Here is a 12,650-nt window from a genome sequence, read left to right on the forward strand (position 1 = left end):
CTCTCTCTCCTTCTCTCTCTCTCTGTCCAGTGCTCGTACGTTCCTCCATGTGAGAGGGACAACCAGAAGAACAAGGACAACGTTCTGTGGTGGGAGGACTACTGGACTAAAGAGGTCAGCTCCCAATCCTTCACCTGTTTCTTCAACCAGCAGAGAAGGTGAGACCCTCCCCTAAACCCTACCGTTAGTCCCTCCCCTAACTCTAAACCCTTCCCGCTAGCCCCTCCCCTAACTTTAAACCCTACCGCTAGCCCCTCCCCAAACTCTAAACCCTACCGCTAGCCCCTCCCCTAACCCTAAACCCTACCGCTAGCCCCTCCCCTAACTTTAAACCCTACCGCTAGCCCCTCCCCTAACTCTAAACCCTACCGCTAGCCCCTCCCCTAACCCTAAACCCTACCGCTATCCCCTCCCCTAACCCCTACCACAAGCCCCTCCCCTAACCCCTACCACTAGCCCCTCCCCTAACCCTAAACCCTACCGCTATCCCCTCCCCTAACCCCTACCACTAGCCCCTCCCCTAACCCCTACCACTAGCCCCTCCCCTAACCCTAAACCCTACCGCTATCCCCTCCCCTAACCCCTACCACTAGCCCCTCCCCTAACCCCTACCACTAGCCCCTCCCCTAACCCTAAACCCTACCGCTATCCCCTCCCCTAACCCCTACCACTAGCCCCTTCCCTAACCCTAAACCCTACCGCTATCCCCTCCCCTAACCTCTACCACTAGCCCGTCCCCTAACCCTAAACCCTACTATTAGACCCTCCCCTAACCCTAAACCCTACCACTAGCCCCTCCCCTCCCCAACCCTAAACCCTACTATTAGACCCTCCCCTACCCCTAAACCCTACCCTACCCTCCCCTAACCCTACCACTAGCCCCTCCGTAACCCTACACCCTACTATTAGACCCTCCTTCCCCTAAACCTTATCACTCTAACACTAAACTCTAACACTAGCCCCTCTTCTACCGTTAGCTCCTCCCCTACCATGTCAGAATTCCATCATTTGAGAGGTGAGAGATCCCCCCATGTCACTCATACTGGGAAGAATGAGACAATACATCAACAATCATGTTCACGTCCTTCCTTCTCACGTCCTTCCTGCTCACTTCCTTCCTGCTCACGTCCTTCCTGCTCACGTCCTTCCTGCTCACGTTCTTCCTGCTCACTTCCTTCCTGCTCACTTCCTTCCTGCTCACGTCCTTCCTGCTCACTTCCTTCCTGCTCACTTGCTTCCTGCTCACTTCCTTCCCTAATACAACAATATAAGTATTCTGTCTGCTGAGAGGTGAGCCCCTCCCCTACCACTCCCACTGATGAGAGCATACATCAAAGACAATTTAATAAAGCAGAATACAACAATGTTAGAATTCCATCTTCTGAGAGGTGACAGAGACCTACCTTCCCTGCTCTCATTCTGATTACAATAACCCTCTCTCAAGACATGTCTCATACCGAGTTTAGTATGGGAGGATTTGTCAATTCAGGAAGTGAAATTCAATTCAAACTGAGAGAACCTGAATCCCGGTGCTCTCTCAACCACCACAGAAGAAGTGTCTACAGTACTTGTGTCAACCCACAATACGTGTTCACACGCTCCCTGGTTATACAGCAGCACCTTTAGAGCTGTCACGAGACCAAACACGTGTTTGCTGAAAGTATAACACAAACACTTTTTTCCTCCAAAGAGATTCTAGAGATTTGAGACCCGTCCGGGCGGGTTTGTCAGGACGGGCTCAGTCTGCAGTCTATTTTAGGGTGATGCAGTGAGAACCAGATGGCCAAGGTGTAACAATGTACTGTGGCCGCCTTTCAAAAACCCTCTCTGTTCTTTTTCAACTAATGATAGCTATTTTCACGTGTAATATTTTCCTGCAGTAACTCTTAACATTACTTACATTCGACAAAGCGAATATGGCAAAGACGGTAGCAGACAGGCAGTGAAGTCACAAGATGCACCTGGTCATCAGCTGTGTGGTGATGGGAGAGTCTGTCGCCTGCTGTGGATCCATTTCCTGTGGGGCAGGACGTGACATGTTCCATGTACTGTAGGGAGTAGTCTGAGAACACCACTTATCAACACTTGTCCGTGGCCAATCATCCCTTCAGTGGCTATTTTTGGAGGCCCATTGGATCTTGTTGAGAAAGTGTGACTGAAGGAATCAACACGTACTGTTGCAGACCGTGTGGGTCTCATGGTACACCTGGGGCCTGGTACACCTGGCACACCTGGGGCCTGGTACACCTGGTACACCTGGTACACCTGGGGCCTGGTACACCTGGGGCCTGGTACACCTGGTACACCTGGGGCCTGGTACACCTGGGGCCTGGTACACCTAGGGCCTGGTACACCTGTTACACCTGGGGCCTGGTACACCTGGTACACCTGGTACACCTGGGGCCTGGTACACCTGGTACACCTGGGGCCTGGTACACCTGGTACACCTGGGGCCTGGTACACCTGGTACACCTGGGGCCTGGTACACCTGGTACACCTGGTACACCTGGGGCCTGGAACACCTGGTACACCTGGGGCCTGGTACACCTGGTACACCTGGTACACCTGGGGCCTGGTACACCTGGTACACCTGGGGACTGGTACACCTGGTACACCTGGTACACCTGGGGCCTGGTACACCTGGGGCCTGGTACACCTGGAACACCTGGTACACCTGGTACACCTGGTGCCTGGTACACCTGGTACACCTGGTACACCTGGTACACCTGGGGCCTGGAACACCTGGTACACCTGGGGCCTGGTACACCTGGTACACCTGGGGCCTGGTACACCTGGTACACCTGGTACACCTGGTACACCTGGGGCCTGGTACACCTGGAACACCTGGTACACCTGGGGCCTGGTACACCTGGCACACCTGGTACACCTGGGGCCTGGTACACCTGGTACACCTGGTACACCTGGTACACCTGGGGCCTGGAACACCTGGTACACCTGGTACACCTGGTACACCTAGTACACCTGGAGCCTGGTACACCTGGGGCCTGGTACACCTGGGGCCTGGTACACCTGGGGCCTGGTACACCTGGTACACCTGGTGCCTGGTACACCTGGTACACCTGGTACACCTGGGGCCTGGTACACCTGGTACACCTGGTACACCTGGGGCCTGGTACACCTGGTACACCTGGTACACCTGGGGCCTGGTACACCTGGTACACCTGGTACACCTGGGGCCTGGTACACCTGGGGCCTGGAACACCTGGTACACCTGGGGCCTGGTACACCTGGTACACCTGGTACACCTGGGGCTTGTATCCAGGACACTCTTCTTCATTTAACTCCGCAAGTCAGTTCAGAACAACTTCTTATTTACAATGACGGCCTAATCCCGAACGACGCTGGGCCAATTGTGCGCCGCCCTATGGGACTCGCAATCACGCCCAGTTGTGATACAGCCTAAAATCGAACCAGTGTCTGTAGTGGCTAAAATGCAGTGCCTTATAGACCACTGCGCCACTCGGGAGCCCTCCACCTCTTGAGTTGGGCTTTTTGTTCATCTGGGCAGTTCATTGTATTGCAGATTTCTCTTGTCCCAATGCCAGTGATTTTCTCCCATCACCAGTAAACTCGTAGATTGATTGAAATAAATGCAAAGTGTAACATATGTTTATAACTGAAATGGTACACAGATAGTATTCAGAGGCCACTACGTTCCCTCTAGTCCAGTATTCAGAGACCACTACGTTCCCTCTAGTCCAGTGTTCAGAGACCACTACGTTCCCTCTAGTCCAGTATTCAGAGACCACTACGTTCCCTCTAGTCCAGTATTCAGAGACCACTACGTTCCCTCTAGTCCAGTATTCAGAGACCACTACATTCCCTCTAGTCCAGTATTCAGAGACCACTACATTCCCTCTAGTCCAGTATTCAGAGACCACTACGTTCCCTCTAGTCCAGTATTCAGAGATCACTACATTCCCTCTAGTCCAGTATTCAGAGACCACTACATTCCCTCTAGTCCAGTATTCAGAGACCACTACATTCCCTCTAGTCCAGTATTCAGAGACCACTACATTCCCTCTAGTCCAGTATTCAGAGACCACTACGTTCCCTCTAGTCCAGTATTCAGAGACCACTACATTCCCTCTAGTCCAGTATTCAGAGACCACTACATTCCCTCTAGTCCAGTATTCAGAGACCACTACGTTCCCTCTAGTCCAGTATTCAGAGACCACTACATTCCCTCTAGTCCAGTATTCAGAGACCACTACGTTCCCTCTAGTCCAGTATTCAGAGACCACTACGTTCCCTCTAGTCCAGTATTCAGAGACCACTACATTCCCTCTAGTCCAGTATTCAGAGACCACTACATTCCCTCTAGTCCAGTATTCAGAGACCACTACATTCCCTCTAGTCCAGTATTCAGAGACCACTACGTTCCCTCTAGTCCAGTATTCAGAGACCACTACGTTCCCTCTAGTCCAGTATTCAGAGACCACTACATTCCCTCTAGTCCAGTATTCAGAGACCACTACATTCCCTCTAGTCCAGTATTCAGAGACCACTACGTTCCCTCTAGTCCAGTATTCAGAGACCACTACGTTCCCTCTAGTCCAGTATTCAGAGACCACTACGTTCCCTCTAGTCCAGTGTTCAGAGGCCTGTGAACTCCTCAGCAGAGTGGACTCTTTACTACGTTCCCTCTAGTCCAGTATTCAGAGACCACTATGGTCCCTCTAGTCCAGTATTCAGAGACCACTATGGTCCCTCTAGTCCAGTATTCAGAGACCACTACGTTCCCTCTAGTCCAGTGTTCAGAGGCCTGTGAACTCCTCAGCAGAGTTGACTCTGTCCTACGTTCCCTCTAGTCCAGTGTTCAGAGGCCTGTGAACTCCTCAGCAGAGTTGACTGTGTCCTACGTTCCCTCTAGTCCAGTGTTCAGAGGCCTGTGAACTCCTCAGCAGAGTTGACTGTGTCCTACGTTCCCTCTAGTCCAGTGTTCAGAGGCCTGTGAACTCCTCAGCAGAGTTGACTCTGCCCTACGTTCCTTCTAGTCCATTGTTCAGAGGCCTTTGAACTCCTCAGTAGAGTTGACTCTGCCCTACGTTCCTTCTAGTCCATTGTTCAGAGGCCTTTGAACTCCTCAGCGGAGTTGACCCTGTACTACGTTCCCTCTAGTCCAGTATTCAGAGACCTGTGAACTCCTCAGCAGAGTTGACTCTGTCCTACGTTCCCTCTAGTCCAGTGTTCAGAGGCCTGTGAACTCCTCAGCAGAGTTGACTCTGTCCTACGTTCCCTCTAGTCCCGTGTTCAGTTGGCTGACACTGGGCTGTATCTTCCACTGCAGTCTACACTGCACTACTGTGTGCTACTGTATAGTGCTGTGTAATGCTGTATGGCTGCTGCAGTGTTGGCCTAAGTGGGCCCCTCCAGACCACTGCTTACCCCCAAAACAGCCTGATTACAGACCATTTTATTTATATATCATCTAAAATATGTACATATTTTAACTCAATACCCGTTCCAATTCTTAGTTTGCATGCAAGCTGTTCGTAAGTAAAGTTTTAATGTAGTAAAGAAGCAGAATGCCGAGGGGATAATGTTATTGAACATTTGATATCCAACACCTGCTTTGTGATCTTTTGCTATGTGGGATAATTATTACTTTTTTACACTTTGTTAACTGGAACATAAAGAGTATGAATCACCCCATAAAACAACAATAAAATCCTATTGCTGTATATCTGTATCCACCTGATCCCTGGCATCTGTTATCTCTCTGATAAATATTCCTCTTGACGTAATCAGTCTGTATTTACTCTTGTAACCAGATGCTCTGATTATACGCCTGACAATTACTGTTAGAAACATCCCTTCATTCAGAGGTATCATCAACATCCCCTCATTCAGAGGTATCATCAACATCCCCTCATTCAGAGATATCATCAACTCCCCTCATTCAGAGGTATGATCAACCCGCCTCATTCAGAGGTATCATCAACACCCCTCATTCAGAGGTATCATCAACTCCCCTCATTCAGAGGTATCATCAACCCCCCTCATTCAGAGGTATCATCAACATCCCCTCATTCAGAGGTATCATCAACATCCCCCCATTCAGAGGTATCATCAACATCCCCTCATTCAGAGGTATCATCAACACCCCTCATTCAGAGGTATCATCAACATCCCCTCATTCAGAGGTATCATCAACATCCCCTCATTCAGAGATATCATCAACTCCCCTCATTCAGAGATATCATCAACTCCCCTCATTCAGAGGTATGATCAACCCCCCTCATTCAGAGGTATCATCAACACCCCTCATTCAGAGGTATCATCAACACCCCTCATTCAGAGGTATCATCAACATCTCCTCATTCAGAGGTATCATCAACTCCTCTCATTCAGATGAATTATCAACCCCCCTCATTCAGAGATATCATCAACTCTCCTCATTCAGAGGTATCATCAACACCCCTCATTCAGAGGTATCATCAACACCCCTCATTCAGAGGTATCATCAACATCCCCTCATTCAGAGGTATCATCAACACTTGTTAACTACTGTAAGAAACATCCCTTAATTCAGAGATATCATCAACTCCTCTCATTCAGAGGTATCATCAACATCCCCTCATTCAGAGGTATCATCAACATCCCCTCATTCAGAGGTATCATCAACATCCCCTCATTCAGAGATATCATCAACTCCTCTCATTCAGAGGTATCATCAAAATCCCCTCATTCAGAGGTATCATCAACATCCCCTCATTCAGAGATATCATCAACATCCCCTCATTCAGAGGTATCATCAACATCCCCTCATTCAGAGGTATCATCAACATCCCCTCATTCAGAGATATCATCAACATCCCCTCATTCAGAGGTATCATCAACATCCCCTCATTCAGAGGTATCATCAACATCCCCTCATTCAGAGATATCATCAACTCCTCTCATTCAGAGGTATCATCAACATCCCCTCATTCAGAGGTATCATCAACATCCCCTCATTCAGAGATATCATCAACATCCCCTCATTCAGAGGTATCATCAACATCCCCTCATTCAGAGGTATCATCAACATCCCCTCATTCAGAGGTATCATCAACATCCCCTCATTCAGAGATATCATCAACACCCCTCATTCAGAGGTATCATCAACATCCCCTCATTCAGAGGTATCATCAACATCCCCTCATTCAGAGATATCATCAACATCCCCTCATTCAGAGGTATCATCAACATCCCCCCATTCAGAGGTATCATCAACATCTCCTCATTCAGAGGTATCATCAACATCCCCTCATTCAGAGGTATCATCAACATGCCCTCATTCAGAGGTATCATCAACACCCCTCATTCAGAGGTATCATCAACACCCCCTCATTCAGAGGTATCATCAACATGCCCTCATTCAGAGGTATCATCAACACCCCTCATTCAGAGGTATCATCAACACCCCCTCATTCAGAGGTATCATCAACATGCCCTCATTCAGAGGTATCATCAACATGCCCTCATTCAGAGGTATCATCAACACCCCTCATTCAGAGGTATCATCAACATGCCCTCATTCAGAGGTATCATCAACACCCCTCATTCAGAGGTATCATCAACATCTCCTCATTCAGAGGTATCATCAACATCCCCTCATTCAGAGGTATCATCAACTCCCTCATTGAGGTAACCCACTGTTCCCCTGAAAAAGGCAGTTAACCCACTGTTCCCCTGAACAAGGCAGTTAACCCACTGTTCCCCTGAACAAGGCAGTTAACCCACTGTTCCCCTGAACAAGGCAGTTAACCCACTGTTCCCCTGAACAAGGCAGTTAACCCACTGTTCCCCTGAACAAGGCAGTTAACCCACTGTTCCCCTGAACAAGGCAGTTAACCCACTGTTCCCCTGAACAAGGCAGTTAACCCACTGTTCCCCTGAACAAGACAGTTAACCCACTGTTCCCCTGAACAAGGCAGTTAACCCACTGTTCCCCTGAACAAGGCAGTTAACCCACTGTTCCCCTGAACAAGGCAGTTAACCCACTGTTCCCCTGAACAAGGCAGTTAACCCACTGTTCCCCTGAACAAGGCAGTTAACCCACTGTTCCCCTGAACAAGGCAGTTAACCCACTGTTCCCCTGAACAAGGCAGTTAACCCACTGTTCCCCTGAACAAGGCAGTTAACCCACTGTTCCCCTGAACAAGGCAGTTAACCCACTGTTCCCCTGAACAAGGCAGTTAACCCACTGTTCCCCTGAACAAGGCAGTTAACCCACTGTTCCCCTGAACAAGGCAGTTAACCCACTGTTCCCCTGAACAAGACAGTTAACCCACTGTTCCCCTGAACAAGGCAGTTAACCCACTGTTCCCCTGAACAAGGCAGTTAACCCACTGTTCCCCTGAACAAGGCAGTTAACCCACTGTTCCCCTGAACAAGGCAGTTAACCCACTGTTCCCCTGAACAAGGCAGTTAACCCACTGTTCCCCTGAACAAGGCAGTTAACCCACTGTTCCACTGAACAAGGCAGTTAACCCACTGTTCCCCTGAACAAGGCAGTTAACCCACTGTTCCCCCTGAACAAGGCAGTTAACCCACTGTTCCCCTGAACAAGGCAGTTCACCCACTGTTCCCCTGAACAAGGCAGTTAACCCACTGTTCCCCTGAACAAGGCAGTTAACCCACTGTTCCCCTGAACAAGGCAGTTAACCCACTGTTCCCCTGAACAAGGCAGTTAACCCACTGTTCCCCTGAACAAGGCAGTTAACCCACTGTTCCACTGAACAAGGCAGTTAACCCACTGTTCCCCTGAACAAGGCAGTTAACCCACTGTTCCCCTGAACGAGGCAGTTAACCCACTGTTCCCCTGAACAAGGCAGTTAACCCACTGTTCCCCTGAACAAGGCAGTTAACCCACTGTTCCCCTGAACAAGGCAGTTAACCCACTGTTCCCCTGAACAAGGCAGTTAACCCACTGTTCCCCTGAACAAGGCAGTTAACCCACTGTTCCCCTGAACAAGGCACTCTTCCTTGTGGATGTGGATAAAGGCAGCAGATTCAAAGGGGTTAAATGCTGAAGACACATTTCAGTTGAATACATTCAGTTGGATGACTGACCAGGTCTTCCCCTAAACGAGGGGATAATGTTATTACTCCTTCACACATGATGTAGCGTTTCTCTTCGTCTGTTCTGTATCGTCCCCTGTTCTCTGGCTACATCCAGGCTTTCAGTTTGTTCAAAGCTGTGCCCTCAATTCCCCCTCCTGACCTCCATCTTCCTTCAACTCTGCTCTTGGCTCTTAGTATCAATCTGTCTGTCTGACTGCTCATCTCCCTTCAACTCTGCCCTTGTCTTTTAGTATCTATCTGTCTGTCTGCTCATCTCCCTTCAACCTGCCCTTGTCTGTTAGTATCTATCTCTCTGTCTGCTCATCTCCCTTCAACCCTGCCCTTGTCTCTTAGTATCTATCTGTCTGTCTGTCTGCCCATCTCCCTTCATCCTGCCCTTGTCTCTTAGTATCTATCTGTCTGTCTGCTCATCTCCCTTCAACCCTGCCCTTGGCTCTTAGTATCAATCTGTCTGTCTGTCTGCTCATCTCCCTTCAACTCTGCCCTTGTCTTTTAGTATCTATCTGTCTGTCTGCTCATCTCCCTTCAACCTGCCCTTGTCTCTTAGTATCTATCTCTCTGTCTGCTCATCTCCCTTCAACCCTGCCCTTGTCTCTTAGTATCTATCTGTCTGTCTGTCTGCCCATCTCCCTTCATCCTGCCCTTGTCTCTTAGTATCTATCTGTCTGTCTGCTCATCTCCCTTCATCTTGCCCTTGTCTCTTAGTATCTATCTCTCTGTCTGCTCATCTCCCTTCAACCCTGCCCTTGTCTCTTAGTATCTATCTGTCTGTCTGCCCATCTCCCTTCATCCTGCCCTTGTCTCTTAGTATCTATCTGTCTGTCTGCTCATCTCCCTTCATCCTGCCCTTGTCTTTTAGTATCTATCTGTCTGTCTGCTCATCTTCCTTCATCCTGCCCTTGTCTCTTAGTATCTATCTGTCTGTCTGTCTGCCCATCTCCCTTCATCCTGCCCTTGTCTCTTAGTATCTATCTGTCTGTCTGCTCATCTTCCTTCAACCTGCCCTTGTCTCTTAGTATCTATCTGTCTGTCTGCTCATCTTCCTTCATCCTGCCCTTGTCTCTTAGTATCTATCTGTCTGTCTGTCTGCTCATCTCCCTTCATCCTGCCCTTGTCTCTTAGTATCTATCTGTCTGTCTGCTCATCTTCCTTCAACCTGCCCTTGTCTCTTAGTATCTATCTGTCTGTCTGCTCATCTCCCTTCATCCTGCCCTTGTCTCTTAGTATCTATCTGTCTGTCTGCTCATCTCCCTTCATCCTGCCCTTGTCTTTTAGTATCTATCTGTCTGTCTGCTCATCTTCCTTCATCCTGCCCTTGTCTCTTAGTATCTATCTGTCTGTCTGTCTGCCCATCTCCCTTCATCCTGCCCTTGTCTCTTAGTATCTATCTGTCTGTCTGCTCATCTTCCTTCAACCTGCCCTTGTCTCTTAGTATCTATCTGTCTGTCTGCTCATCTTCCTTCATCCTGCCCTTGTCTCTTAGTATCTATCTGTCTGTCTGTCTGCTCATCTCCCTTCATCCTGCCCTTGTCTCTTAGTATCTATCTGTCTGTCTGCTCATCTTCCTTCAACCTGCCCTTGGCTCTTAGTATCTATCTGTCTGTCTGCTCATCTTCCTTCAACCTGCCCTTGTCTCTTAGTATCTATCTGTCTGTCTGTCTGCCCATCTCCCTTCATCCTGCCCTTGTCTCTTAGTATCTATCTGTCTGTCTGCTCATCTTCCTTCAACCTGCCCTTGGCTCTTAGTATCTATCTGTCTGTCTGCTCATCTTCCTTCAACCTGCCCTTGTCTCTTAGTATCTATCTGTCTGTCTGCTCATCTTCCTTCAACCTGCCCTTGGCTCTTAGTATCTATCTGTCTGTCTGCTCATCTTCCTTCAACCTGCCCTTGTCTCTTAGTATCTATCTGTCTGTCTGCTCATCTTCCTTCAACCTGCCCTTGTCTCTTAGTATCTATCTGTCTGTCTGCTCATCTCCCTTCATCCTGCCCTTGTCTCTTAGTATCTATCTGTCTGTCTGCTCATCTCCCTTCATCCTGCCCTTGTCTCTTAGTATCTATCTGTCTGTCTGCTCATCTCCCTTCAACCCTGCCCTTGGCTCTTAGTATCTATCTGTCTGTCTGTCTGCCCATCTCCCTTCATCCTGCCCTTGTCTCTTAGTATCTATCTGTCTGTCTGCTCATCTTCCTTCAACCTGCCCTTGGCTCTTAGTATCAATCTGTCTGTCTGCTCATCTCCCTTCAACCCTGCCCTTGTCTCTTAGTATCTATCTGTCTGTCTGTCTGCCCATCTCCCTTCATCCTGCCCTTGTCTCTTAGTATCTATCTGTCTGTCTGCTCATCTTCCTTCAACCTGCCCTTGGCTCTTAGTATCAATCTGTCTGTCTGCTCATCTTCCTTCAACCTGCCCTTGTCTCTTAGTATCTATCTGTCTGTCTGCTCATCTTCCTTCAACCTGCCCTTGGCTCTTAGTATCTATCTGTCTGTCTGCTCATCTTCCTTCAACCTGCCCTTGTCTCTTAGTATCTATCTGTCTGTCTGCTCATCTTCCTTCAACCTGCCCTTGTCTCTTAGTATCTATCTGTCTGTCTGCTCATCTCCCTTCATCCTGCCCTTGTCTCTTAGTATCTATCTGTCTGTCTGCTCATCTCCCTTCATCCTGCCCTTGTCTCTTAGTATCTATCTGTCTGTCTGTCTGCCCATCTCCCTTCATCCTGCCCTTGTCTCTTAGTATCTATCTGTCTGTCTGCTCATCTTCCTTCAACCTGCCCTTGGCTCTTAGTATCTATCTGTCTGTCTGCTCATCTTCCTTCAACCTGCCCTTGTCTCTTAGTATCTATCTGTCTGTCTGCTCATCTTCCTTCAACCTGCCCTTGTCTCTTAGTATCTATCTGTCTGTCTGCTCATCTCCCTTCATCCTGCCCTTGTCTCTTAGTATCTATCTGTCTGTCTGCTCATCTCCCTTCATCCTGCCCTTGTCTCTTAGTATCTATCTGTCTGTCTGCTCATCTCCCTTCAACCCTGCCCTTGGCTCTTAGTATCAATCTGTCTGTCTGCTCATCTCCCTTCAACCCTGCCCTTGGCTCTTAGTATCAATCTGTCTGTCTGCTCATCTTCCTTCAACCCTGCCCTTGTCTCTTAGTATCTATCTGTCTGTCTGCTCATCTCCCTTCATCCTGCCCTTGTCTCTTAGTATCTATCTGTCTGTCTGCTCATCTTCCTTCAACCTGCCCTTGTCTCTTAGTATCTATCTGTCTGTCTGCTCATCTCCCTTCATCCTGCCCTTGTCTCTTAGTATCTATCTGTCTGTCTGCTCATCTCCCTTCATCCTGCCCTTGTCTCTTAGTATCTATCTGTCTGTCTGCTCATCTCCCTTCATCCTGCCCTTGTCTCTTAGTATCTATCTGTCTGTCTGTCTGCCCATCTCCCTTCATCCTGCCCTTGTCTCTTAGTATCTATCTGTCTGTCTGCTCATCTTCCTTCAACCTGCCCTTGGCTCTTAGTATCTATCTGTCTGTCTGCTCATCTTCCTTCAACCTGCCCTTGTCTCTTAGTATCT

General features: G+C 48.8%; 1 protein-coding gene across 1 annotated transcript in view; it reads left to right on the top strand.

The window, feature by feature from the left end:
• The window catches only part of LOC110536528 (calcium-activated potassium channel subunit beta-4-like), an 80,885-nt gene that overhangs the window by 62,567 nt on the left and 5,668 nt on the right, over window positions 1-12,650 (top strand). Inside the window, exon 2 of the mRNA XM_036956586.2 lies at window positions 31-158. Coding sequence (XP_036812481.1) covers window positions 31-158 — 128 coding nt within the window. The remainder of the gene's footprint in view (window positions 1-30; window positions 159-12,650) is intronic.

The sequence above is a fragment of the Oncorhynchus mykiss genome, chromosome 15, assembly GCF_057628025.1.
Source record: "Oncorhynchus mykiss isolate SJ-2025 chromosome 15, ASM5762802v1, whole genome shotgun sequence".
Lineage (NCBI taxonomy): Eukaryota > Metazoa > Chordata > Actinopteri > Salmoniformes > Salmonidae > Oncorhynchus > Oncorhynchus mykiss.